Raw genomic sequence first — 26,494 nt, 5'->3', positions numbered from 1 at the left:
ACTTAGACCTTGGCCGGCAGGCTCGACATTACCTTGTACGTAGTTGAAGCTAATCTTTCTATGGCACATTTTACTTAGGTGGATTTTCAGCCCATGTTGTATTTTGAAGTAACTCTGAACAGTTATCTTCATGGTCCCCCAAAATACAGTGTTTGTGGGCGTTAACAGCTCATGAGACTTGCACTGGAGAAGTTGTTACTAAGTGAATTATTTAATCGGTTATGTAAAGGTATAACGCAGCATCTGTAAGAAGTGTTTCTCTGTTTTTTACCTGATCTAAGGAGATAGAGACTTGAGATTGCCTGTTGCTCTCTTTCGAGAAATACTAAGACATTAGTAAATTATCAGATACTCATGGCATGCCATCTCAGCGGACAGGATAGAGCACCCAGTGTGGGAGGCTGTTTCCCCTGCGGACGCAGAGTGGGAACCAGGAAAGATTCGTGACAAGAGCAGAGTCGCAGTGGATTCTCAGTTCTCTGTAGCAGAAGTACGGAGCTCCGGACAGGCCCGCGGGAGGAGCATCTGAGCCCACATGCTTTGTTTTTTGTGGAGGATACTTGGACATGCTCGAATGCTGAACTGGGGAACTAGGGAGAGGTGGTCTGTGCAGTAAAAATAGGAAGCCAGAGAGGATGGAATTCAGAACCCAGAGAAAGGATTTGGGGCCGGAGGTGTGAAATCTCTTCCGCTGGAACCAGGTAGGACGAGTGATGGGCAGGATATAGTTGAGTGTAAATATTCAGTGAAGAAAAGTTGGAAAGGCCATACATGCTTATTACTGAAGAGTTAGAAAATCTAAATTTATAAAAAGAAAAATATTTGTAATCCTACCCACCCAGACCTAATTATTCTTAAAGTTTTGTGTCTTCTAAAATACATATTCCTATCTGTGGTGTCATATGTGAAATAAAGTCTGTTTGATAACCTGGTCAGGTGATAATTCGAAGTATTACTTCTAATGTGGAGTCAGAATCAGGATATCTGGCTCTTATGAATAGCTCGACTGGGGATGTAATACGGGACATCAGCTTAAGTTAATCATCTCATCTCTCCTTGCTCGTGTCACCATCTGTCGCTGTTATTCTTCCAGTAAACAGTTTTGAGCATTCGCCCCTCTCACATACCCGTGTCAGGTGCGCGATCCTGTGATCCTACGTTCATAGATGCCATGGCAGGTCTCACCTAAAGATTGCTTTATAAGGCATTGCGCTGTCAGTAGCTTAACTGGTTTAGGAAGCAAATACTTATAAAAAACCATAATGCCATCCCTTGATAGAACTCGTTTATTGGAGAAGGCAATATTGTGCCATCTGTGTTAGCAGAATCTTTCTGTATTAAAGTGACCGTCTGACCTGACCCATAGCATGTCAGCTGCTCATTTATGACTTCTTTCTACTCAGAAATGTTTTGATGTGCCTACTACATGAACAGAGTAGGATTTGGGTGGGATTTCGCTCTACATTATTTAATGTAGATCTTTCAAAATGTTTGGGGTTTACGAGTTAGAAGTAATCAGCCACTGTTCCCCCTTCCCTTCTCGCAGGTTACAATGCGCCGTATCTCTCAGTGTATAGTGAAAACGCGGTTGATATCTTCGATGTGAACTCCATGGAGTGGATTCAGACTCTCCCACTCAAAAAGGTAATTTCACACGAAAATATGGGCTAAGTGCACTACTGAGTGTAGTGAAACACTAACATGACTAGTTAGCTGTTTTTCACTCTGAGCATTTTTGGGCAGTCAGTAATTTAGGATTTAGCTAAGAGGAGAAACACTAGGAACAAAAGTCAAGCTTTTTCAGTACCATACTCTTTTTATCCATTTAGTTTCACTGGATCAATAGGAGTATTGTCCCAACGAGTGACTAGAATCTACCCCCAACCTAAAATGCCAGTGTGGCCTTCTACCTCAGGAGCTCTGAGGGAGAACGCTGTCATTCTTTCTTGTAACTGCTTTTCACATAATGGGATGCAGGCTTGAATCCTGAAGGCAAAGAAGGCAGGGGTTCAACTTTATAAGATAGTGTCATTATTTTCCAGAGTCGTTGTACTGGCTCATATTCCCCCTGGCAGGACAGAAGATTTCCTGCAGATCCACATCGTCTCTGACCTTGCCATTCTCAGAATTCATAGTCCTACAACCATTATCAGTGGTTGTAAAATGCTATCTCATCGAAGCTTTAATTTGCTTCTATGTTTATTCATTCTTATTTCTTTTTATGTGAAACCCTAGCTATGCTTTTTGCTTATTTTTGTTTGGCTTCTTTTTTTAATTAATTTATTGAAATTCTTTATATATTGTAAATATTGAGTTAGTAAACATGGGGTAAATCTTCATTTGTGACCTATTTATTTTGACTAAGTATTTTGTTAAACATTTACTTTAGTAACAATAAATTATATTATTTTGGTGAGAACATTGTTATAAATTTTTTTTTAGATTTTATTTAAATTTAAGTTAACATATATAGTGTATTACTAGTTTCAGGGTTATTATTACAAATTTTCATGTCGGTATATGTAGCGTTCTTATCCTTTAAGCTTATTGTTCTGCTGTTAGGAAACTCTTTTGTAACTCAAGGTCTTAAAGATTTAGGACCTTTATTCCACACGTTTGAAAGGTGTGACTGTTACATTCATGTCCTTACTCCCTGTGGAGTTGCTGTCTGCTGTGTGCTGTGGGGTCGGGGCTCTATTCATCGGTTCGGTGTACGCGAGCAGTTGCTCTGCCACTGTTAACTGACAGCCCCCGATCCCCAGGGTACAGTTACACTCCCATACTCTGTCATATGTGGACATATAATTTTAATATGTATTCTGTATCCTATATATATAATATAATTCTGATCCCATTCCTAAAGTCGCTGCATTGATATCTTCTTAGTATAACAATTTAGTCACTAATGGATTTAATTAAACTTAAATGCATTTCTGCTATTTTTTTCTCTCCAGAATATTCTTCCTTTAAAATGTAGTCATTATAACTTTCTGGTTCAAATTAGATAATTTTATACCTATTTCCCCATCAGAATTAATGTTAATTTTTTGTTGATTTTCTGAGGGAGCTGTATTTCGAAGAGGAAGGATAGATGGAAGGTCTCAATAGTGTGTGCTTTCTAAATAGGCCAGAAGTTTTATGCTTTCATTTGAAAGTTTTATTGAAGTCCTAATTTTACTTTTTTATTATTTTAGGTTCGACCCTTAAACAGTGAAGGATCATTAAACCTTTTAGGGTTGGAGACAATTAGATTAATATATTTCAAAAACAAGATGGCGGGTAAGAAAATATACACTAATGGTTAACTTCAGTGGAAATGTTCAAAGCTGAGTGCCTGAAGATAATAAGTGACAGAGACCGGATTTAAACTCGGATTTATCTTACTCCAGAGTCTGTGATCTTGGCCACTGTCATACTCTCCTCAGTCTAAGATAAATGTCTGCCTAAAAAGGCATTCTGTTTAATCTTGCATGGCTGTCTACACAAAACGCTTGTTTCTGATCTACCTTGTCATTTTTCTGTGGAGGACTGAGTTAAGTGGCGTAAGGATAGCTGTAGGTGTCTTTTGTATTATTGATACTCTAAAACCCAACCCAGGTTTGTGGCACCGAAATTATGAGATCTCACCCAGAGCTTTGACCGGGGACTTCGGGCAAACATCTTCCGCGGACACATAGGGCTCCGAACTTCAGAAGTGTCCGTGTCAGCATGGGCAGGGGAGGCAGAGAGAAGGTCCCAGGAGCACCAGAATCGGGAGCGGGGAGTGGGATCCCCAGGATGGGAGGTCTGGAGAGGGCGAGGACGATGTCCATGGTCGCTGCTGGCCTTCACATTTGATGTCCAGCATCTGGAGGCGCTCTGATGTCTTAGCGCTCTGGAGGTTTCTGGGTTGGCAGACTGCTGGCTGTAAGACAGGTCTTCCGAAGGGACAGTCAGAGTTTAGAAATGATCCCACCCCGGGGTTGACCCACCATGAATCTATGACTCCGGAGCCTAAGGCCTCTCGCCGCCAAGGGCCCGTAAGTCGTGTTGTGTCCGTCTCTTCGAGGATGTCCCGATATTGGCAGAGGATCAGCTGCACCTTCTTCTCCCTGTGTGTGGCTGTGATGGTCATACGGTATGTCCATGTCCCAGGTCATACCCGCAGGATGAAGCCTCTTTCCACTTGCATTCCCCATGTTCTCATCTGTCTGCTCTGAGCTGGCGGTGGGGGTGGAGCCTAGCGAGGGAGGACCAGACAGAACTTCAGCGTAGGTGTCTTGTCCTTGGGAAAAGGAACAGGCCCCATTCCCCAGAGGCCCTCTCCTTTTCTCTGTATTGCTCTGTCCTTCATCTCTCAGGGGCTCAAAGTGTTACTGCAGCCTTCTGGGCCTCCCGCATTGCCCGCTCCGCCGTAACTCCCCCAGACCTGCTCTGCCCTCATGATTCTCAAATTCCAAAACTGTGTTTCAGCTGGAGTGAAGAAAGCTAGCTGATGAAGCTACATTATTCCCATCCAAGAACATTGCTTTTCCGCTTATCAACTGCCCTGGCTTGCCTTGCAGGCTCCCGCCTGTCTCCCTTTTTCTCACTTCAGCTTTGTGGCTGTTAAAAATTCTGAAGATTGGCTTTTCTCCTGTTCTTTATTTAGAGAATGGCATCCCTCATGTTGTGTGAATACAGCTGTCTGTTTTATTCCTAGAGTGTGTTCACATATTTCAGCAGGTCTGGGGAGTCCTTGGCGGATGGTTTTGTTTACTTCTAGGTATTAAAATTGAAACCAGATGCATATGATTAAGGATCATCTCCTCCCCAAGATCGGAAGAGTAGAAATAGCAAGAGTCTCACCTTTAGCAAAGGAAGCTGGTGGGAGCTGGAGCTTTTGTTCTTAGTCCACATCTGGCAGACTGGGTCTTGGAAAGGAAGTGTTTCATCATGTCAAAATACTTTTAGTTGTCCTTTACGAGAATAATTTACCCATTACACCTGACGCCACATAGCTTCACAGAGGAGCATTAGAACCAGTGCCTGGAAGGCGAGAAAAGACAGTGCAGAGAGATTGCAGTTGGGGGGGGGGTGTGTGTGCAGGGGGTGCAAAGTGACAGGACCCCCAGGCAACTGCATTTTTCTTGTCTTCCACTAAAATTGTGCCATTTTGTGTTTATAAATGAATCAAAGTGAAACTGTACTTAGTAAGCAATATTTAACTTTCGTGTACACCTGTTTACATATGTCCTGGTCTAAATTATTATTTGCTGTCATCAACACACCACGTGTAAAAATGAGAATTGCATAGTTTGCACAACTGAATGTGTACCGTCTTAGAGATGAACAGATGAGAAGCATTTCGCACTTAAAGAGCATTGCCATTCTTGGTGTTTTTTCTCACAGAAGGGGATGAACTGGTGGTTCCGGAAACGTCGGACAACAGTCGGAAGCAGATGGTTAGAAACATCAACAACAAGCGGCGCTTCTCCTTCAGGGTCCCGGAGGAGGAGAGGATGCAGCAGAGGAGGTGTGCGCACAGCGAGGGCTCCCGGTCCGGGTGGGCTCCGCGGTGGTGATGCCAGTATTGGACTTGGAGGGCAGATTTGAGCTCTGAAAATCTGTCACCCATCTGTGGTGTCGATCATGAATGTACTTCTCAGTGTAATCTCAATAAGTGCTCCCCCAAGTGTGAGTACGGACTGGATTAAAGTACCATATTGTGATGCATTGCTCTGTGTCTATGAAGTACTTACAATTCTTAGACTGTGGGCCTTTGTGTTATCATATATAGAGCACTCGGCTGCGTTTGGTACATCTGTTCCTTCAGGTTAACTCTATTCATGAGCAAACAGTCCAAAGGCTTGTAGTATTTCCAGACCCATAGAAAAACATTGCCAAAGTGTTATCAGTTATTTTAAAAGACATACATAAAATGGTCAGAACTATCTATAAAATACAGCTTTGATACATAAGTGCTAAGAGAAGCCTATTTTCCCACCAAAATGCTCAAGATCTTTTACTTAAAACAAGTTTCTAAGTCAAGTTTTAATGGAGTATATTCTATCCTTATTAAACATGATTTCACAGTTTTATTTTTATGAGTAAAGAATGCTTAACTTTTTTCTGAAGTTATCTAGAGCGATCACAGAAAAAATGTCTAAACAGGTGTTTTATCTTACAGAGAGATGCTACGAGATCCAGAAATGAGAAATAAATTAATTTCTAACCCAACTAATTTTAACCACATAGCACACATGGGCCCAGGAGATGGGATACAGATCCTAAAAGACCTGCCTATGGTAAGAGAAATGAAGAGGGAATGAGAACAGGGTTACAAGTGGGGCAGAGGGGAAAGCACACATGAGTTCCTAAATCCATACGTAGATTTAAGAGGAATCGTTAGTACGATGATGTTTGTGTCAGCCGGATTTGGAGAGCATCTGTACCAAGACTCAGAACTTGCTCGTGACATCACTAACATTTCACTACATTTTAGCAATTCGCTACAGATATTTGGCCTCCGCCCCCCACAAGAGAACCATGTTAGGGTGGTCATTAATGGCCACACCTCTGACCTGGTTGGCCAAGTAAATCTTTTTCCTCTCCCCGGTTATAAACATGTTGCCTGGTCTGTCTTACACACAAAAGTACAACATAGGAAAACTTGTTTTTCATAGGAAGGCCAGATTCTTGGACCCATTATGTTGAGATGAAGAATATTAGTGGAATTAGCTAATTTTCCAGGCTCTGTTTACACTTAACATATCAGTATCACAATACCTCAGCAAATTATTGAGACTTTAATAGGACCCTTTTGATCATGGGTGGTAGCGTTAGATTTGTGAATGTGGACCCGGAGCTTTTTCTTTTTCTTTTTTTTTTTTTAGAAAAAAATAAGAAAATATTTATGTATTTATTTATTTTTTTACTTTATTCCTGTGGAGTTTTCTTTCATTTTATTTTATTTTTATTAACATATAATGTATTATTTGCTTCAGGGGTACAGACAGGTCTGTGACTCATCAGTCTTAAAAAATTCACAGCACTCACCATAGCACATATCCTCCCCAATGTCCATAACCCAACCACCTTATCCCTCTCCCCCGACTCCCCTCCAGCAAACCTCAGTTTGTTTCCTGAAGTTAGGGGGTCTCTTATTGTTTGTCTCCCTCCTGGATCCCATCTTGTTTCATTTTTCCCTCCCTTCCCCCTACAACTCCCCTCAAATTCCTCATATCAGAGAGATCATATGATAATTATCTTTCTCTGATTGACTTATTTCACTCAGCATAATCCCCTCTAGTTCCATCCACCTCACTGCAAATGGCAAGATTTCATGTTCTTTGATGGCTTTTTCTAAGGGAGTCTGTCCTCTAACCACATTACCAGCTCTTCTGTGGTAGGAGATTCAAGGGTCTATCACTGACAGAAGAAAAAGCCAGGCGATACAGTTTTATGTGCAGTCAAGTTTTTTAAAATAATAAAGTTAAGCTTTTGAAGGTAGTGTCCTGCATTTGTTTCCCAAAAGAAACAAAAAAATCAGTCATTGAGTCTGAGTTCCTCATTGGAAATACCCCGATTAACCAGTCGACCCTGTTCGTGAACCAATACAATGCTCTTACTGTTACCACCAAAGCATTATGTTGACCTGGTTATAGGTCCTCCTTTAGGGAGTGAACAGTAGCCATTTATCCTCTTGGAATGGGGATTTCTATTAGCTGTGCTGGATAAGTTATGAATAAAGTGTTCAAAAAATTACATGTAATAAAACTAAGGAAAAAAATCGAAGACTAAATATATTAAATATTAAGCTGTTACCTATCATATTAAAACTTAGGGGTTCTCACCTTTTTGCCTAGGAATGAGATTTCAGATTTCTGTCCACTATTTGCCCATTCTGAGCATGTGTTTAAAGGTCTCAGGCTGGTTTTCCTTTATTCTCAAATAAATGTGACATAACCATACAGTCCAAAGCCTTTCGCATTTTAAAGAGAATTTTTACATTTTGGTAAACATTGGAAATGTGTATTATGTTATAGCTTACACTTGATAACTCAAGTGCTAATATACCATTTTAATGAAAGTTTTAAAGATTTTGGAGGGATAGAGGGAGGCAAATTTCAAATAGGCATATGTTGCAAAGCAATATATCAACAAATACAAAATTATTTCAGTGGTTAACAGGTTTTGATAGATATTATACTTTTTATTTATTTATTTTAAGATGTTATTTATTTATTTGACAGAGACACAGCAAGAGAGGGAACACAAGCAGAGGGAGTGGGAGAGGTAGAAGTAGGCTTCCCGCTGAGCAGGGAGCCCAAGGTGGAGCTCGATCCCAGGACACTGGGATCATGACCTGAGCCAAAGGTGGATGCTTAATGACCGAGCCACCCAGGTGCCCCTGTATTATACTTTTTAAATTAAAATTTCTTTGACTTATGCTTCATTTTGGTGCACAAAAAAAGAATATATGTAGTTTTATTTTATATATTCCCACAACATAAGAATTACAGGGGCACCTGGGTGACTCAGTGGGTTAAAGCCTCTGCCTTCCGCTCAGGTCATGATCCCAGAGTCCTGGGATCGAGCCCCACATTGGGCTCTCTGCTCGGCGGGAACCTGCTTCCCCCTGTCTCTCTGCCTGCCTCTCTGCCTACTTGTGAACTCTGTCTGTCAAATAAATGAATAAAATCTTCAAAAAAAATAAGAATTACAGGAAATTTTTCTATATATTCTATTATCCCCCAGAAATTACAGTATTTCCTTAAGGTGAAATACTTCAGGGTTTCATAAACTATTCCTCTGCTGAGTAGCCTTCTGCCATCAGGTGAAAAACCAATTTGCTAATGTTCCAGAATTTTTTCAGACCTTCGCACACATAAGATTTGGTCACCACACACCCTAATGAAGGAGCACAGTGAAAAGAAATGTCAGATTTCAAACATCATAAGAACTTTTGTATCAGAGTCTCCCTCACTTCACTTTTTCTCCCTTTACCCTTCTACCACTTAAAGTAAAAGTCTTTTTTTTTGTTGTTTTGTTAACAATAATGTCTAATTACTGAGGTGAACAAGCTCAGACGATGTTTCCTGAAGGTTTTGCCTGCACCTGACTGCATGACATGTGGCCTTCTGTGCAACCACTTGTCCCATTAGATCTCTTGGTTTTAGCATTTCTTGTCACCAGTGTTGCTAACCCGTGACTGCCTTGTTGGCTCCTTCGGTCATTGACACAAGCGCCCCTCTGCCCTAGAATGCAGCCCAGTTTTTAACGTTTCTTCCAGGCCTTTCTTACCCTGTAAGCATATTTGTATTTCTAGGACGAGAAGTTGGTGTACATTTTGAAACCTGTTTCTTCGCCTTAATTTTAGCTTCACTGGCCTTCCTCCCTTTACTAGAAAGGGACATACAAGCCGGGGCTGTTTATGCGAACCCACTTCACTACCTAACCAGTATTTCTGATACACTGTCCACCCAGACGCGTGCTCGTCTTGGGGCAGACACTGGTAAACAACACGTCTGAAGAAGAGTCGTGATATGCATGTGTGTACCTGTGTGTATATATGCTCACTGGAAAGGTGTGGTATTTTAATATGGCCCCAGGTTTTGATATGTCCTTTCCGCTGACGTGAAATTATCTGTTCTTTAATGAACAATTTCCAAAAATTAAGATGAATTAAATTCATCTGCCGTTAACGTGTCAGAAGGGCTGTCAGACCCCAGGGCTCCATGTTACCATCGTGCAAAGAGCCGCATGTCCCCCAGACATTGTTATGTTTTAACTCATATCAGTACTGCTTTCCTGGGACATACTTACGAGCTTAGAGAGTTTATTGAGTATCTTCGGGAGCTCTCCTGGGTACCAAAATGATACTGGTAGAGGATTGTTCGCCTCATGAATGTGCAAAAGATCATCGGGCTGAGGGAGTCTGGGTCGGACAGGAGCCCTTTACACACGTGGCGTGCAGGACTTAGAAGTACATACTCCATCAGCTTCTTGAATCCTGCTTGTCGTCTGGTTTTTTTTCCACAGTGGGTGCTGGCAACAAAGGGCAGATTTTTCTCCCATTGAATACAAGAAAAATAGTTTACCTCCAGAAGATTTGGTTTTGGCCCATGACCGTTCTCCTAGCTTTTTGTCCATCCCTAGAGTTGTTCGTGAAGACCAGGTTTCTAGCTCAGTGACCCCTTAGAGCTCCACGAAGTAATACTGCTTCTTCAAGTCAAAGTTACATTGACATCAGTGAGTTTTTTTCTTTTTGGAAATAACCTTGGAAAGCACTGGTTCACTCAACATCTCTAAACCGTATGTTATAGAAGATATTTTGTTTAAGTCTCCATAAGTTACCAGGTTTTGTTAAGCAAAGCTGGCTCATCCCAGCTCAGGAGGGCGTACGTTCTGCCAGCTTTCTCCTTGCAAGTCCTTCCCTCCCACCCCTGAACCCCACGGCCGCTCTCTGGACCTGAGCCGTGAAAATGCCCCTTAGAGATGGGCTGGGTGCTGAGTGATCTGGGCTCCCAGTCATCGTACCTGAAAAACTAGAGTTCGCCGTTTGAAAAGCTTTGTCAGGATATTTAGTATTACATTATTTTATGTTTTAGTACCCCCGGACATGGAAGGGAAGATTTTTTTTCCCCTTGTTAAAAACAAACGTGTCCTTTTAGGTGTCTACATGGACACAGGTTTGGGCTGCTGAGAGTCTTGTCAGTAATCAGGGTCTTCCTCAGTCCCCACTGTGCTCCTGTCAGAAATAAGAGCAGTAAAAAACACACACTGGAGTCTGTACGTCCTAGGAAACAGTTTCCGGTTTCCACAGAAACAGCTTCATGGCACTTCCTGCGAGAGTCTGTCTGTGGGGTCGTGCTCTTTTACTTTCTTGCTTTGTTGGTATGTTTTTGCCATGTTTTCATTTTATCACACAAGAAAATTATGAACTAAACTCTGAAAGTCTCCTTGCAGCTCCGGAAGTCCACTTTCTGCTTCCCTGATGCAAGTAATAATAAAATAATAATAATAATAATTTTATAAAGGAGATAATCTTTTGCACATCAGCTCTTTTGGTTACTGGCAGGAGGACTACCAAATTTAACTCTCTGAGGCCTGAAAGTATTTCATGAAGGACTCAGTCCTGATGTGAGACGTGTCGTTTCTGCTGCATGCATGCTGTGAAATGTCACCTGTGACCAGTGACTCCATTCTCATGACCTCACGACTTCTGTTCTTTCTGTCGTTTTGTTAGCCAGGCTTCCCTTATCCATCCCCTCATCATCACTCCGGCCTGATCTCCTCTCCGATCAACTTTGAGCACATCTATCACATGACTGTTAATTCTGCTGAAAAATTTCTCTCTCCTGATTCCATAAACCCCGAGTATTCCCCGTCTCTGCGCTCTGTCCCCGGTACACCAAGCTTTATGACTCTGAGGGTATGAACAGCCGAGTCAGGGGCTAACTTCACTAACTGTGTGCAGACCTCTAGCTGCTTGATAAGTAACTCCGCTGGGGCTGGGGCATTTTCTGAGTGTGAGTGTGGGCCTTCAGCCGGCTTCTCTTCTGCCGAACCTCTGTTCTTCTTCCTCCTCCTCCTCTTCAAGTTCAGGTTTGTTTCCTCTTTTGAGGAAAAACATGAAGACCGGAGGATTTCACTCTTAGTTTTTAGACAGTGAAGGAGGTATTTTTATGTTTCACAGAAGATTTTTCCATCATGATTTTCCCTTTCCGGATACCATCATTAAATATAGCCCCTGCGTGGGTCTTTATTCTGTTTAAACAAAAAAGGAATCCCAGAATTTCCCCATTTTTTTATAGTTCTTTAGAACTGGTTTAATTCAGAGAAAATATTTTTTCATTTAGTGGCATTCAAGTCTGTGGTAGGGCCTAGCCACAGGCCTTCTTTCCACAGTAAACCCCTTTTGAAAAGCTTAAAAATCTCCCAGGTAAAAATTATAATAATATTAAGGAGTCACAGGAAAAATTAGAAAAAGATGATAATCTCACTAGTCTTTGAGGTGCTGATAGGCCTTCAATTCCAGCCAGAATCCAAGCTATAACAACTAAATCAGAGAGAGAACTAACACAAAGGGGCCACACTGGGAAGGATGGTGGCCAGAGAGCTGGTGGCCGTTAGCAGACTGTCCATGCTTCCATCAAGAAACGCATGCTTAGCTAACTCCTCAGGAACGTTTTCTCAAGTGCGTTTTGCAAATAATGTACTTGGATTCTGCCCTCTAAACCCGGGTCCCGCAGCACCCTCTGACCAGCTTTTTATTTGCATAGACAACTGTAGGCTAAGAAGTTTATTTTTGTATTTTTGTCTTGGAAAAGTACCCTAAATTTTAATGTTTGAAATGGCATTGCCATGAAACTGTAATGTCATTGAAATGTCTTATTTGACACAATAAGATTAACGATAAAAATAAAGCTTAGTTTGCTTGGTAACAGATGGCAGGGAGTGGTTCCAGAGGAATGTTGTAGAAATTAATTGGTCAGGAGTTTTTCCGGTGAAGGATGGCAGAGATGTTCTGTAAGTCAGTCCTCTGCTAGTTAGAAACACTGTCGTCTTTAAGTTTTCCCCTAATTCAAAAAGTATTGGCGCATGGAAGATACCAGCAACACTGGTTTCTTGTCACTTTATGGAAGTGGAACTCCAGCTGAATGAATGGTAAACCATCTTTTGTGGGTTTTTTTTTTCTCACAAAACTTGTCTTCTGTGAGTCGGTCTTTCATTGCTTCAGCATTCGGAGTTACTAAACCACTGGTATATTTTTACAGGCCCAATTTGTGCCATCTGTTCTAGACTAAGACGCCACCAAGGTGTCGTAAGGGTTACAGCAGAAACAGTACAAGTTTAAAGGGTGAAACTGACCTTCCCATCTCTGTTGATGTCTGCTCTGCTGCGCTGTGTGCGTGTCTCTGGGGTCTCAGGTTGCTTCTCTGTGCGTGAGTGAATGTTAGAATGCGGGCACCGCTTCAGTTTTGTTTTATTTTCTTAGAGCAAAAATAACACACCAAGAATTAAATGGACTTTGCAGACGTGAAACATGAACCGAAACGGCGGCGGTTGTGTCTGCGGCCGGCCGGCTGCCTCTCGGCTGGCGCGGCTCTTCGGGATGTAGGACTGGGAGTTCTTCACGTGATACTAACGTGTGTTCTCCTGACTGCTGACCTTGGCCGGTTGTTAGTTGTCTTGACACAACCTTCTCTCAGGCGTCAGCCGCCCCTCCTTCTGGTCTCAAACGTTTGGGTCCATCGAGGCAGCCAAGTTGCTTTCCGTTCTCAGCCAAGTCCAAACAGCCCGTCCCCACGCCTCCTCTCTAGCCGAGTGTGACTTTCAGAGGACTCGGGCTCACTTTTCTACCTGGAACCCCGGACCCGTTCCATGATGGGATGGAAAACCGGGATTGCCGAGTGAGAGCTTCCCGCCGGCTGTGGTGGCTCCGGACGGGCTGTCTGAGACCCAGAGCGAGGCTCTGCCAGCGCGGGGGCCGGGGTGGGGACACCCCCCCCCCGGTGTCACCCCTACAGCATTTACTGGAGGAAAATACACTCCTCCCTGCCTTGCCTCCGTGTGGCCTTATTCTGTGGGGCTCGTGGAGCCGGCCTGGTAGAAATCTCGTAGGACGCGGAAGCTTTGCTTCCGATCTCTGCAAATGTCCATGTAATTCTGCAGTCCGCCGTCTCTCCGGCCGCTAGTTGTTACTTAGCTGCTCTCACAGCAAAGAGGATTTGTATGTGTTGATAACATTTCAGTAAGTGTAAGGATGAGCACTTACGCTGGGTGGGGGTGAGCTTCCTTCTGTCGGGGTGCTGAAGTTCGGGGGCCGGAGGGATCATGCTGTCTGTCCCTTGCTCTGAATCACTCGGGTCAAGATCACTTGTTTGTTGAAACCGAAGTGAGCGGTAGATGTCGCGGCAGAGACTCACTCTCCGGCTGGCTGAAGAGTTTCTCTTTGTGCTTTGTTTTCAGAACCCCCGGCCGCAGGAGAGTCGGGCGGTGTTCAGCGGCTCCGTCAGTATTCCCTCCATCACCAAATCCCGCCCTGAGCCCGGCCGCTCCATGAGCGCCAGCAGCGGCCTGTCAGCGAGTAAGTGCCGCCCGGGGGGTCCCCCGCACCCCCTGCCCCGCAGTCGCCTCCCCCACGCGTGCGCGCTCCTGGGGGAGCCTTGTGAGCACACGAGCGCCTGTGGAGAAAACCATCACCGGCTCCGTTCGAGCTCACAGTGCCCTCGGGAGACGGACACTTCATACCACAAGTTGTGGTGATCGAGGCTCCGAAGGAAATACACGGGCCACCGTCTCGGAGTAATGAGGTGTAGCTGTTGGGGACAAAGTCACACTGAGGGGAACTAGGGGGGTCACGGACCCTCCCTAGGGGTGAAGCCCTGTTGGAGTCGTGTTGAACGACTTAAGAGAAGGCCAGTGTGGCTACCTGGTGGCGGTCAGGCAGGGACCCGCAGATAATGCACAAGCCGTGGGCAAGGGGCCGATCAAGCAGGGACGTGCAGAGCAAGCTGAGACGTTTTTATTTTATTAGAAACGCAACAGGAAGCCTCTAAAGAAAAGGAGGGAAGGGCCTTGATCCAGTTTACATTTTTTTAAAAAATATTTTATTTATTTGACAGAGATCACAAGTAGGCAGAGAGGCAGGCAGAGAGAGAGGAGGAAGCAGGTTCCCTGCAGAGCAGAGAGCCCGATGTGGGGCTCGACCCCAGGACCCTGGGATCATGACCTGAGCCAAAGGCAGAGGCTTTAACCCACTGAGCCACCCAGGCGCCCCTCCAGTTTACATTTTACATTCCAGTTTAGATCCCTCTGACTGCCAGATGGAGACTGGACACAGGGCAAGAGTGGGGCGCGCATCCCGGTGGGGCTATCCGAGTGGCCAGTGTGGGGGACAGGCCCAGGGGACTGTGATGGAGAAGGGGAGAAGGGAGACACTCTGGGGTTATAACAGTAAGGCCTGGCGGGGAGATAGTTGTGAGAGGTGAGGGACAGGGAAAAGTTTCAGGTGACCCTTGGTTTCCTGCGGGAGCAGAGTGGGGCCAGGGTTCTGGAAGGTTCAAGATCATAGCCGGTGCACAGAAGCGGGAGGATGTTTGTCCGGTGAACATCCAGTAGATGGCAAGTCTCCCGCTGTGGCGCAAGGGGGGCAGTCTCTGTGACCGAGCACCGTGCTCACATGGCTCGCTGTCCTTATTGTCCGCCTCTCTCCTTTCACCCTGAACCTCAGCCTCTCGTGCACTCCGCACAGAACCCTGGGCTCGGGGGCCGAGAGGAAACTCTGCCCCGTGCTGGGCTTCTGCTCTGCTATATAGCAGGGAGCGACTTCGGGGCAGCAGGGGGGTCGTGGGGGGTTCACTGTCTGCCTGAGAGAAAGTGCCTGGACACTAACAGCCGTCTGCCTCGGAATGAGAGGGCTGGACAGAGGCAGCATCTGACTGATCGCAGCAATTGGAAGTTAGGCTTGTTGAATTCAGAGATCGTTGGTAGTTCCTGGCTCACAAGCAGGGACTATGTCACACGCTCATCGTGGCTTCCCCAGTCAGGGCAAGATCGCTTATCGCCAAGGGCTGCTTTTCTGACACTTTCTCAAAAGCAGCATGGTGTTGGCCAAGAGCTCGGAGGTTGTGAGTGGGGGGGGCACCCCCAGAAGTGCAGATGCATCCATCATAACCATGTGCGGGGCTGAGGCAGCCACCTCTCCAGGAGGGCCCCAGTGAGGGGCCTCTGTCCCTGCTCACTGTGCCCACCCACCAGGTCTGCACGAACCCCGCAGGCCTGGCCTCCTTGAGGTCCTTAGTAAGAGGAAGGCCCTCCCAGGAATCCCCAGGGGCATCTGCTGCGTCAGGTGCCTCCTGCTGGCTTTGAGAACAATCCAGCTCGTCAGAAGGTTCCAGAAGGTTCCAGAGGACAGCTAGCTGAGAGAGACACAAGACATAACAGGGAACCCTGTTCTCTGCCTCCAGAACCAGAAGCACAGATCCTCCAGAGCCAGACTTGGGATGGCTTCACAATGTGAAGTAAAAGCCACGTGGGGATTCCCACCGTGGCTCTGTCCTGCTCCCCCCAAGGAGGACGACCCAGTCCTCCGTCAGCGGCTGGCTTGCTAGGGAGCCTGGCGTCTCCTGAGGTCATGCAGACTCAGACACCTCGCCACCTAAGCCAGCGCTCTTTAGAAGAGGCCGTGCCTGAGTGTTTGGCCTCAGTCAGCCAGGACCATGGTCCTCAGACTGTCCCCAGGCCCCTTTGGCTGGTCAGTCAGAATAGCCCTGCTGTCACGTGTTAACGCCAGAGAGGAGGCAAGGAGACGGCAAACGGGGAGCAGCCCTGCGCAGGCCCCGGTGTGCACCTGTGGGTCACACCGTGTTCTCCGTGTACCCAGGGCTCTTCCCCCAGGACTCCCGTCCGGGAGAAGTTGTTCTCGTGTCTCCAGATGGAACCGAGACTCCGAAAGGTAACAGAACCTGCTCGAGGCCACGCAGTCAGTGAGCAGAGCAACGGAGGCCTCTGGTGCGGATTTCTATTCAGAATGACAAAACTTACACAGAAGTAAAATACCGTTTCCGTGACACTGAAGCAGGCGTGGGACGAGGTGCACCTTCAGGAAGGCCGTGACCCAAGGACCCAGAAGAATCCCCTCAGCAAAGTAAGGCGCGCCTCCGCGGCGGCCGTGAAGAGCAGCGCGTGTCTCGTGGGAGACCCTGTGCGGCAGGCGCTGGGGGCAGCTTCCCGGGGAGGCAGGAGGGCGAGCCCCTGGCTCCCGGCCTGAGGTGCATTCCAGAGTCCCCACAAGAGGCTTGAACAGGAACCTCTGAAGTTCTGCCACAATAGGGCCCAGGCACGGGCATTCCTAAGCTCCACGACACGTGCCCGGTGTCCACGCGGCGTTGGGAGCTGGGGTAGGAGTCATTACGGTGACACGCGGGCGCCTGCAGCCGAGGGGGCCCCGGAGGGAAGGGGCCGGGAGTCCCCGAGCTCAGGCGCGTCAGGCAGGTTCCTGTCCCGTGTCGTTGAGCACCCCCGCCTGTCCGTGGTCGTGAGGTACTTGAGGTGCTCGACACGGCCCTCTTTGGATGCTATTACTGAATTCTTAGTGTAAAATTACTGAATTCCTAGTGTGAAGACACAGTCTGGATCCTGTATGCAAACCTCAGCAGCCTCTTTAGACCCGTGGTCTTAATATGGAAGCTCAGGAGGATTAAAATGGTTTTTAAGCAAAAACTTAAGGAGGAACACTGAGAGCTTTATATAGGTACGAACAATTCCCCAGGATTTCCAAGGGGTTTTTGTCATCCTTTTCCCTCCTCCGAGTGGTGTTGGTCCCTCTTTTGGGTGCCTCAGCTCTGAGACCAAACTAGAGTATGAATTTGAAGAAACTCACCTCACTTTCGTATTCCAGGCTTTTTTCTCTGTGGAATGAAAATGCTTCTCTCATGTCCCTTTACTTTTCATGCAAATTCTCCAGCAGTGAAGTGACAGCTGCAGAGGCCAGTGGCCTTGAGAAACGGTGTCCCTCAGCGGCTGGCCCCAGGGTCTGCCCAGGTCTCCCCAGCCCGCGTGCTTTCTACAGGGCCGTCCCCTTGTCTGTCCGTGTGCGAAGCCTCACCCGAGTGCTGTCCTGCAGGGTCCTCTGCACAGAACGGCAGCGCGTTAAAGAGAGAATTCTCCGGGGGAAGCTACAATGCCAAGTGGCAGCCCATGCCCTCCCCGTCAGAGGGCTCCTTGTCTTCTGGAGGCATGGACCAGGGAAGTGACGCCCCGGCCAGGGACTTTGACGGAGAGGTGAGTGGGGGGTGGGCAGCATCAGCGTCTGATCCGGAGAAGTCCTGTGTAAAAGGACTCGTGCCCTTACCGAAGTGATGCCACCACCTCGAGAGAGGCCTCCGCTGCAGCCAGGGGTCAGGACTCAGGGACACGCTTGGCAGGGGACGGGTTTAGGAGGGTCCGGCACGGCTGGTCGCCTGGGCTGCGCACTACACTATGGCACAGATGTTCTAACAGCTTTTGGGACAGGGACCCACAATTCTAAAGTCCTACAGAATTGGCTATATTCTACATTGGTTATATTCTCTGCCCTTTATTGGCCTCAGGAAAGGGGCTTCGTTAGTGACAGTTGACCATTCACACCAGCTTACTTGCTCGGGGTGGCCGCAGGTCCCCTGTGCGGGGCTGAGCCCCTCCCGTGCCTCTCTGTCTCACGAACGTCCTCTCGGGGCCCCACAGGACTCGGATTCCCCGAGGCACTCCACAGCTTCCAACAGCTCCAACCTGAGCAGCCCGCCCAGCCCAGTGTCGCCCCGGAAGACCAAGAGCCTCTCCTTGGAGAGCACCGACCGCGGGAGCTGGGACCCGTGAGTGGCTTCGGCGCTCAGAGCGGACGCCCGAGCAGCTTCTCCCTCTCGGCCCCTCCACTGTCCTGTCTCCACGTCCGTCCCCCGCCCCTGTCTGGAAGGCCCAGGGCCGGTGGCAGGAGCAGGGTGGGGGCTCGGGGACGCGGACGATCGCACCTGCAGCCCCAGCTCCCTGCACCGCCCCCGCCGAATTAACAGCAACAAACATCAAGGCAGACTTCCACTGAACAGCTTCGATGAGTATCGGTTCCATTTCACACACTCAGAGTCGCTTCCCATCATCGTGTCCCCCTCCCGAAGGTAGCTCGAGTAGACCTCGCGGACGTGCGCGGGAAGAGCGTCAGGCAGACTGGTTTCCGCGGCAGAGTCTCGGCGCCCCGGGCAGCGTGCGGGTCCCCCCGCCGGCCCGCGCCCTCCTCCAGCGCCCACAGCCAATGTCGACCTGATCGTTGCCAGTAAATCCTTCTTCACTAAAACAGTGCATATTTTACTACAATACAGAGTTTAAATAAGTACACAAATGTAGAGGTTAAATACTGAATGTATATAGTAAAAAGAAGCATCTTGTATTCAGCAAAAGATGGATTCCTATATAAGAGAGAGATCATTTAATTTAAAGAAATGTGTTGTTTCTCGTCTGTTTTCCAGCTAAGTAATTTAAAGGGTAGGAAGGCCTCAAGCTGACATTCTATTCCTTGGTAGATGGAGAGCGCAAAGAGTCAGAGTTCCCTCTCTGGTCACGGCCACGGTCCCCGGGGGCTTTAGGAAAACATTCCGAAACCCCGTCCAGCCGCTCTGGGCTGCGGCCCGAGCCCAGGCTCAAACCCTGGAAGCCTCTTCAGCAGCAGCGTCAACAGGCAGATTTACTTCCAGGTCTTTCGGTAGCGGTAGAATTTGAACCACACTCCTCAGTTTTTACTGTATTTTGGTATCTCCTGCGGATGAATGTAGAAATGCGATCACCTCCTGGCCCTTCTGCTGAAAGCGCGCAAGGGATGTCGTGGCTTCTGAAGGTCCCTGAAACGCTTCCTACACGTCCCCTCCTCGGGGCTAACCCTGTTTCTCCCTGCATTGCCACGAGGTGTCCTTGGCCCGGCCCCCCCTCAGAGAATCCTGGGAGTTTAATTACCAAATAATAGAAAACCTGAAATGCAAGGACTTGAACAGCCTTAACCAAATACTCTTTCCCGCCCCCGGTGGCAAACAGAAGCGCGGGGCACCCCTGCTGTTCCCGCCGAGCTAGCACACACCCCGGAGGCCTGCAGTCCTTCACAGTTAGTTCGCAGTTAAGCACATGAGCAGAGAAAGAAATAAAAATATCTCATGGAAGTAAAGAGAATCTGGCTCGCTTCCTTTTTATCTAAATTTCTCTGAGAACTAGCAGTGAGCGCTCTCAGCTTCGGTGAGCGGGGACCGTGTTCCCCCGTGGCGCCTGCTTCTCAGCCCCCGAGGCCCGGCGAGGGGAGAGAGGACCCACGGGGCCACCCGTGCACGCGGACGACTGCCCATCCTCTCTCCAGCTTTCCACTTCAGGGAAAGACGTGTCGCGTGAGATGGGGTTGGGTTGCCAAGGATCAGACCTTGAGCTTGGTTCAAGGACCCCAGGGCCCCATAGCTCTGCGAACTTGGCACTTTCCTGAGGTGAGGGAAGCCTGCCACCAAGGGCCTGTGGCCAGCTGCCTCCTGTCCTCCTGGCCCTCCCTGGCCCCTCGCCTCTCCCCTCCCTGGCTTCCCGGCCGTGAGTCACAGGACTCCGCGCTAAGCCATTCGTTGAAGCTTCGACAACTACGTGTGGATTCGTGTTGCCTGTAGGTGCTTATTTTTCAGAGGATGCTTTTAGGATCCAAGCGTCCCCCTGCCTGAGGTGCAGAGAACACTGCAGTGAGTCACAGCAGGGCGGCGGAGAGAGCCCCCAAAGGCGGTGATGACCCAAGGACCTGCCCCCTGGCACTTTCCGGTAGGTCCCTAGCTGTCATGAGCGTCATAGAACAGCCCCGGATAGGACCCATCCTGACGGCGGGAGTTTGGAGGAGAAACAGTGCCACGGGGAGCAGCTCGGGGGCGGGGGGGGGGCGGCTCTTCCTGCGATAATGACCCTTCTCCTGGGCTTATCCCCTCTCAGGTACGAAGCAGTTATCAGCAGAAGCTTCTGAGAAGAATGGTCTGAAAAAGGCAGGGAATGGTGCCAGGGAAGCAGGAAACCTGCTGATGGTTCAGAGGGGTCAGGAGCCAAGATCAGGGAGGAGGTATTGCTGCCCCGAGTCCTGCTCTCTTCTCTTGCGGGACCTTTTAAAATCGCACCCGGCAGCAGGCGCACGTTTCATCGGAGGAAGGGCAGACCAGTGAGACGAGTCTCGGATAGGCCGTGTGTGTTGGTACTTGGTGCTATGTGCGGCCAATTTGTTGTCTACCCTTGAATTCTAATTAAGTTGTGTGTGCTCTGGGTATATAAAAATTACATATATACATACATTTCTTTTTGCCAAAAACAAAAGCCTTCCTCCTCGTCAAGTGCTCGCTAAAGTAAATTTCACTCTTGGGGTTCTCGGCCCATGCCCACACCCCTGCGTCAGTGGCGCTCGCCCGTTCCCGGGAGCACGGTGGGAAGGGTCGGGGCCGGAGCCGGAAGGACCCGCCTGTTCGGTTTCCCACGAGGTTCTCATACCCAGGCTTCTGGGAAGAATCTGAAATCCCGGTTGTGTTTACAGCAACAATCTGTCGTTCCTGGCTGGCTCTCAGCCTCCTTCTGCCTTCCGTATGGTCAGAGTCCTGTCATTTTGCTACTCAGTGGCCACATCGACTTCTGTGAAAGCCCGGCTGCACTTCTGTGCACTCTCGGGTCTCCTCCAGAAGAGCCCGGGAGGGCGCGGTGGGCATCGCCAACGCCCGGTATGGCAGGGCCATCTGTCTGTCCGTGGCGGCAGTCACTCACGCTGCGGCCTCCCAGCGGGGCAGTCAGGGAAGCAGTGGGGCCCCCGAGTGAGTAGGTAAGCTGCATGACCGATCGCTGCGCCTGGTAGACTTCTTTCCTTGTTCTGACTTGATCACGAGTCCAGATTCTCCGCAGAGTCCTTCTGGGTCAGAGGGCCGGCTTCCGCTGGAGCCTTCGGCCCCTTAGCGCTGGCCAGCGGGCCGGCCCTACCCTCTTTCCCGGGGACGAGTGCCACACACAAGGAGCCACGTCACTTATGGGGGCGACCGAAGAGAACAAACCTGGAAACTTCATGAAACAAATTTACCTGCTTTTTTATTTGATAGTGTAATATCATTTATTTTATAAAATTTTTACGGTTTTTTCCTCATTGTAATATTATTGTACAGTTTTGCATGGCCTAGGTGTAATCATTTTTTTTGTTGTTGTTTAGAATATAATGCTGACAAATATGTGTATGGAAGGGAAAGATACTGCTTTGGCCAATTTCCTTTTGTTCGGTTTTATGCCCTCGATGTCTTAGGGAGGTTTATAAGCGATTCTCTGCTACCAGACAATGGTGTGGATTCTTTTGCACAGAAATATTTAAGGTGGGATGTCAAAAATGTAACAAGACTCCTCGCCAATATTTTATGTTGGTATCACGTAATATTAACCAGAATTTGATGTATTGCAATAAAACAGGGAGCTGTTAGACCTGACGGTCTTGTCTTTCTTTCCCTGATGGAAAGGTCTGAGCAGTGGAGGCAAGGTGACTGACTCTTCTCGTCTTCCTAGATCCTGCTTCCTGCCGGGCCCCCTCCTCATCCAGTGCACGCCTTAGCCTGCGGAAGGACGCGGGATTAGTTTCCCCAGGGACTTTTCCTAGTTCCACCCCGTAGCTCAGGTAAGGGTGGCATTCGTTCTCGTCTGGCCGGCACTTCCAGAATGCACTTCAGGCCGTCAGTGAGGCCTGGCCTGTTCTGTGTGCACCTGCTCCGCGGGGGGACCCCCTGCACAGCCAGACACCCCCCACCGCCGGTTGTTACATCTGCCTGCGCAAACCAGATGGCAGGCTGGTTTGCTGTCTGCTGTATGCGGGCCAGCGGCAGACCCTTCGGGTACGTTAGTGCCTCTACTGTCGTCCCCGACTTGGTTAGAACTGCCCATCTGGGGAAGCACGGCCAGCCCACGGGCAATCTGAAGCCGGCTGCACCTAGTTAACCCGAGGCCCCCTCCCTGGTTCCGTGTCACACGCGGTGACCTTCCTGACTTTTCTTGGCAGGTCCCAGCTCTGCCACGAGCGCCTTGCAGGAGAGAAAGCAGCACGGCAGGAGAGAGTGAGTTTAGCCAGCTTTCCGTTAAAGGCCAGTGAAAGCTTCCACTTTGCGGGCTTTGTGGCCACTCTCGTGGCCCCACATGGTCTTAGCGTGGGAACAAATGAGCACAGCTGTGTCCCCAGATGATGACTTGCACACGTAGGCAGAGGGCCCGACCGTGGACCACAGTTTGCCGACTCTTGGGGAGCAGAGAGGGAGTTCGGGCCGTGTGGCTGCCCTCGTTCCGGGTCCTGAGTCCAGGATCCCGACCTTCAGCAGCCACATTGCTCCTATACCCTGCCGGCCCCCGAATGTCCCAGAAGGCAGAATATGTTAAAAATGCTCAAAAACAGCCTTCCAAAGGGCCATGACTGCTCTGACAAGGGTTCAGAACAGGTGGCATCAGGCACCAGGCCCCCAGCTGCTGTCACCGAGACCAGTCAGCCCTCCCATCCTCTCCTGGAGCGGTCTCCCCGCGTCCTTCACCCCCCCGGTGCACCTGGCAGGGGGTCCCGCGGCAGGGCTCCCCGATGCCCACACAGTTTGCTGCGGGGGGTGCAGGGGGCATGCGCTGCCGCCCCTTCCGGAAAGGCATTTGGGCTGAGTGTCCGGATGCATCTAGAGGTGGCCCGGAGTGTGACATGACCTCGGGCGGGTCACCCGTCAGCTCGGCGCCCGCTAAGTGTAGAGAAATTCACACCACATTGCTAAGAGGGTGCGTTTTTGTCTTTTTTAATATTGAAACAAATCAGACAATTACAAGAATTGTACAAAAACTAACAGCCTGTGGTGACCCCTCGGGTCTAACCAGGGGACATTGGCACATTCATCTTCTTCCACGAAAGCCCCTGGGCCTGGAGGGGGAAAGAGGGGCCTCCACACACTGACTTCTAGCACGGACTGTTCCTGACCCCTTCCACGGGTCCAGAAACTTCCACTTGTCCGGAGGGCACAGCCCAGCCCAAGAGCAGGCGGGGCCTCACGCAGGGAAGCAGTGCTCGTGGGCAGCGCTCGAGCACAGGCTGGAACACGGCACAAAACACAATCTCCTAGAATCACACAAGCCTCATCCTCTACGTACGTCCAGTAAAACCCAACAAGGCTTCTCCGTATTTCTGGGGGCAGGGATCCCCCCGCAGGCCTGCCGCCGGGTCTCTGCTTCGTACAGAGGCTGCGCACACACCGGGCACCCTGCCCGGGGAGCCGGGGCGCCGCAGGCGCGGGGCTCAAGCGGAGGGCCGCGCCGCCTGCTGCTGGTAGTTGCTGTAGGCCTCCTCGAACATGGCCTTGCAGGGGAAGCGGGCCTTCAGCTTGGAGCAGATGAGGAAGGAGCCCCCCATCTTCCTGTGCAGGGAGTAGGTCTCCTCGGGGGGTGGGACGAGCCGGTGCTTCAGCATGATGGGAATCAGGTTGTGGATCTTCTCGGTGGTGCTCTGCGTGCCGAAGTCGAAGGGCTCCTCCGAGGCGAAGGCCTCTCCCAGGATGAGGATGGCATCCAGGTGGGCGTCCTCCATGGCCTGAAGGGGGGCACGGGGTGGGTGGGCCCGTGGCCCGGCCCAGAGCTCTCCCAGCAGGTGCCGTTGAAGGGGAGGAGAGGCTCGCGGCCGGGGGTGGGGGGGTGCATCTGAGTATTAAACTGACGTGACAGGCCCCGTAGCTGGGCCAGGGGAGCCCGCTGTGCGCCTCGGGCCGGGCAAGGCCGGATGGGTGGGGGCCCGGGCTCAACATGGGGGCTGGAGCCGGACCGCCTGGAGGCTTGGCTGTGGCCTGTGCACCCCTCTTGGGGGAGAAGGGGAAAGGGCTGTTCTCGGGGAATCCCGGTGCCAGCTCAGGGCAGGGGAACACAGACTGGCCCCTCCCACTGAAAGCGCTGAAGACCCAGCTCCAGCCCCTGCCGGGCCACCCAGACCTCGGAAGGGGCCCGGGCTGTGCCATCCGCCCGTGCTCACCCGGCCCCAGCTCCAGAGGTACTGGCCTGCAAGGGGGGTACGGCCTCCCGACCCGCCCTGAGGCTCCACTCACGCCCTCACCCTGCCACGCCCAGGACCTCGAAGGAGGAGGGGTCGAGGGAGGCCTCAGGAGAGGCCTCGAGGGTTACCAGTCAAGGTCTGGGGACAAGCAGCCCACTGCCCACCCTCCCCACACACGGGGGCCTGCGGAGCCCAAGAGGCCGTGGGGAGCTGACCTTGACCTCGTAGCCAGTGAGGAACTTCATCTCGATGGACTTCTTCAGCACTGCCTCCCTGTCCCTGTCGGCAGCTGCCCTGATGATCTGGACGGACACCCGGGAAGGACCGTGAGCACCAGGGGAGGAGGTGCTCCCGGGGCGGCCAGGGAGCCCAGTGGCCTACCCCCCACCCTTGTCCCCTTTGCTCCTCCCAAGCCCCAGGCCTGTGAGCCCATCCGGCCTCCTCTTCACCACAGTCACTGGGGCTGGGAAGACAGCAGCCCCGTCACCCCCCACTCCTAGTGTCCCCAGGCCGACCGACCCCAGGCCCCAGCGCCGGCCAACCTGAATGTAGAGGTCGGTGAAGGATCGGTCATATTCCCGAGTTGCCCCGAAGTCCAGAAGAGCCACCTGGGAAGGGGCAACACCTCAGAGGTTTAGCCTGGTGGAGAAGGGCTGAGACCCCCGATTGCAGAGACCCTGCTCCCAGGCAGTTCCCACGGGCTCACCTTGTGCAGCTGAGGGTCATAGAAGAAGTTGGACCAGTTGGGGTCCGTCTGCATGACATGGAACTCGAACAGCTCCCTCAGGCACAGGACCAGGATGTTGTAGCAGATCTGGGCGGGAGGGCAGGGGCAGCCCCGGTCATGCCAGTGCCCGGCCAAGTCTGGGGCCTGGGGAACCCCCGCCATCCTCCCCAGTCCTCGGGTCGCCCCACCCACTGCCCACACAGGGACTCCAGCCTCCAGGTTTTCCCCGGCTGGGGGAACACAACAGCCCTCTCTGTCCCCTTCATGCCCACAAGGGTACTCGGGGCCCAAGACCACGGTCACGCACACCTCGTTCCGGATCTCCTGGCTCAGCCCCTCCGCCTGGTCCAGGGGGAAGCCGGACACCAGCTCTGTGGTCAGCACGTGGGGGCTGCACAGCTCATCCACGATCTCGGGCACGTAGAAGAAGGGGTGGTCCTTCAGCAGCTCCCTGGTGGGCAGTTTGGGGGGGTCACACCCGGCACCAGAGCCTCCCCCCGCCCACCCCGGGGATGACACTGGGCCATGATCGCTGCCACCCATGCTTCAGCGCCACGGGGGCCTTCACCACCCTCCCCAGGGGCCTGCCTCGAGCAGCCCGTGTCTCCCCTGTGGGAGCCACTAGCCATGAGCCGCACCTGAACTTGCGGGCGCAGGCGGCCTCCCGCTGGTAGTCACACTCCAGGGCCAGCTCCCGCCTCAGCACGTCGATCAGGTGCTCGGGGAACAGGCCTGTGCCGGGGAGGAGGAAGTCAGTGGGGGCTGAGGGCTCCCCAGGGTCGCCCCCATGCATCCCCAAAGCCCATCCTGCATGCCTGCCCTTGACCCACAGCCAGTCTCGGACCTTCGGGAAGCATGTTGCTCATGTTCAGCACAGCCATGAGGTTGTTGACGTCACTGTTGATGCTCTGGGCCACGCCAGGGTACTGTGGGGAGAGCAGAGGGGTCCCGGGCAGGCAGGGCCGGGCGTGATGGGGAGCCCTGCTCACCCAGCCCAGTCCCCCCCAGACCCCATACTCGGGCAAGTGACAGATACGACGCTACGATGCTACCAGGACACCCCCCCCGGGTCCCCTCATGACTTCCTTCTCCATGTCTGTCCCCCGCCAGCAGCCAGAGCCCCCCCAGCAGAGGCTTGCTTGTCCCCTGGCCCCGCCCACATTAAGCTGGCAGGGAGGCCACTCTACCTGCGCCCGCTCAGCAGGTCCTTCCCAGGGCCGGTGCTGAGCAGACCCAGTCATTGCGCC

At 50.7% G+C, this 26,494-nt stretch overlaps 2 protein-coding genes across 20 annotated transcripts in view; one reads left to right on the top strand and one right to left on the bottom strand.

Moving 5' to 3' along the window:
* The window catches only part of CDC42BPA (CDC42 binding protein kinase alpha), a 318,157-nt gene extending 296,205 nt beyond the window's left edge, over nt 1–21,952 (top strand). For 12 of the 19 annotated variants that reach the window (XM_045983604.1, XM_045983605.1, XM_045983600.1 and 9 more), the window contains 8 exons: nt 1,547–1,644; nt 3,195–3,279; nt 5,371–5,494; nt 6,149–6,266; nt 11,210–11,395; nt 13,936–14,053; nt 17,594–17,751; nt 18,193–21,952. In XM_045983604.1, coding sequence (XP_045839560.1) covers nt 1,547–1,644; nt 3,195–3,279; nt 5,371–5,494; nt 6,149–6,266; nt 11,210–11,395; nt 13,936–14,053; nt 17,594–17,751; nt 18,193–18,324 — 1,019 coding nt within the window. In that variant the 3' untranslated portion in view covers nt 18,325–21,952. The remainder of the gene's footprint in view (nt 1–1,546; nt 1,645–3,194; nt 3,280–5,370; nt 5,495–6,148; nt 6,267–11,209; nt 11,396–13,935; nt 14,054–17,593; nt 17,752–18,192) is intronic. The other 7 variants (XM_045983612.1, XM_045983610.1, XM_045983611.1 and 4 more) reach the window with 1 other exon arrangement.
* A 1,314-nt stretch (nt 21,953–23,266) lies between these two features.
* COQ8A (coenzyme Q8A) overlaps nt 23,267–26,494 on the bottom strand; it is a 36,371-nt gene continuing 33,143 nt past the window's right edge. The window contains exons 9-15 of the mRNA XM_045982164.1: nt 26,092–26,173; nt 25,886–25,979; nt 25,557–25,698; nt 25,227–25,334; nt 25,063–25,128; nt 24,736–24,822; nt 23,267–24,067 (exon numbers count right to left, since the gene is read on the bottom strand). Of these exons, the coding sequence (XP_045838120.1) occupies nt 23,777–24,067; nt 24,736–24,822; nt 25,063–25,128; nt 25,227–25,334; nt 25,557–25,698; nt 25,886–25,979; nt 26,092–26,173 (870 nt within the window). The 3' untranslated portion in view covers nt 23,267–23,776. The remainder of the gene's footprint in view (nt 24,068–24,735; nt 24,823–25,062; nt 25,129–25,226; nt 25,335–25,556; nt 25,699–25,885; nt 25,980–26,091; nt 26,174–26,494) is intronic.

Source organism: Meles meles, chromosome 17 (genome assembly GCF_922984935.1).
Source record: "Meles meles chromosome 17, mMelMel3.1 paternal haplotype, whole genome shotgun sequence".
Classification (NCBI taxonomy): Eukaryota; Metazoa; Chordata; class Mammalia; order Carnivora; family Mustelidae; genus Meles; species Meles meles.
The sequence above is the reverse complement of the archived record's forward strand: the minus strand, read 5'-3'. Positions and strand labels throughout refer to the sequence as shown.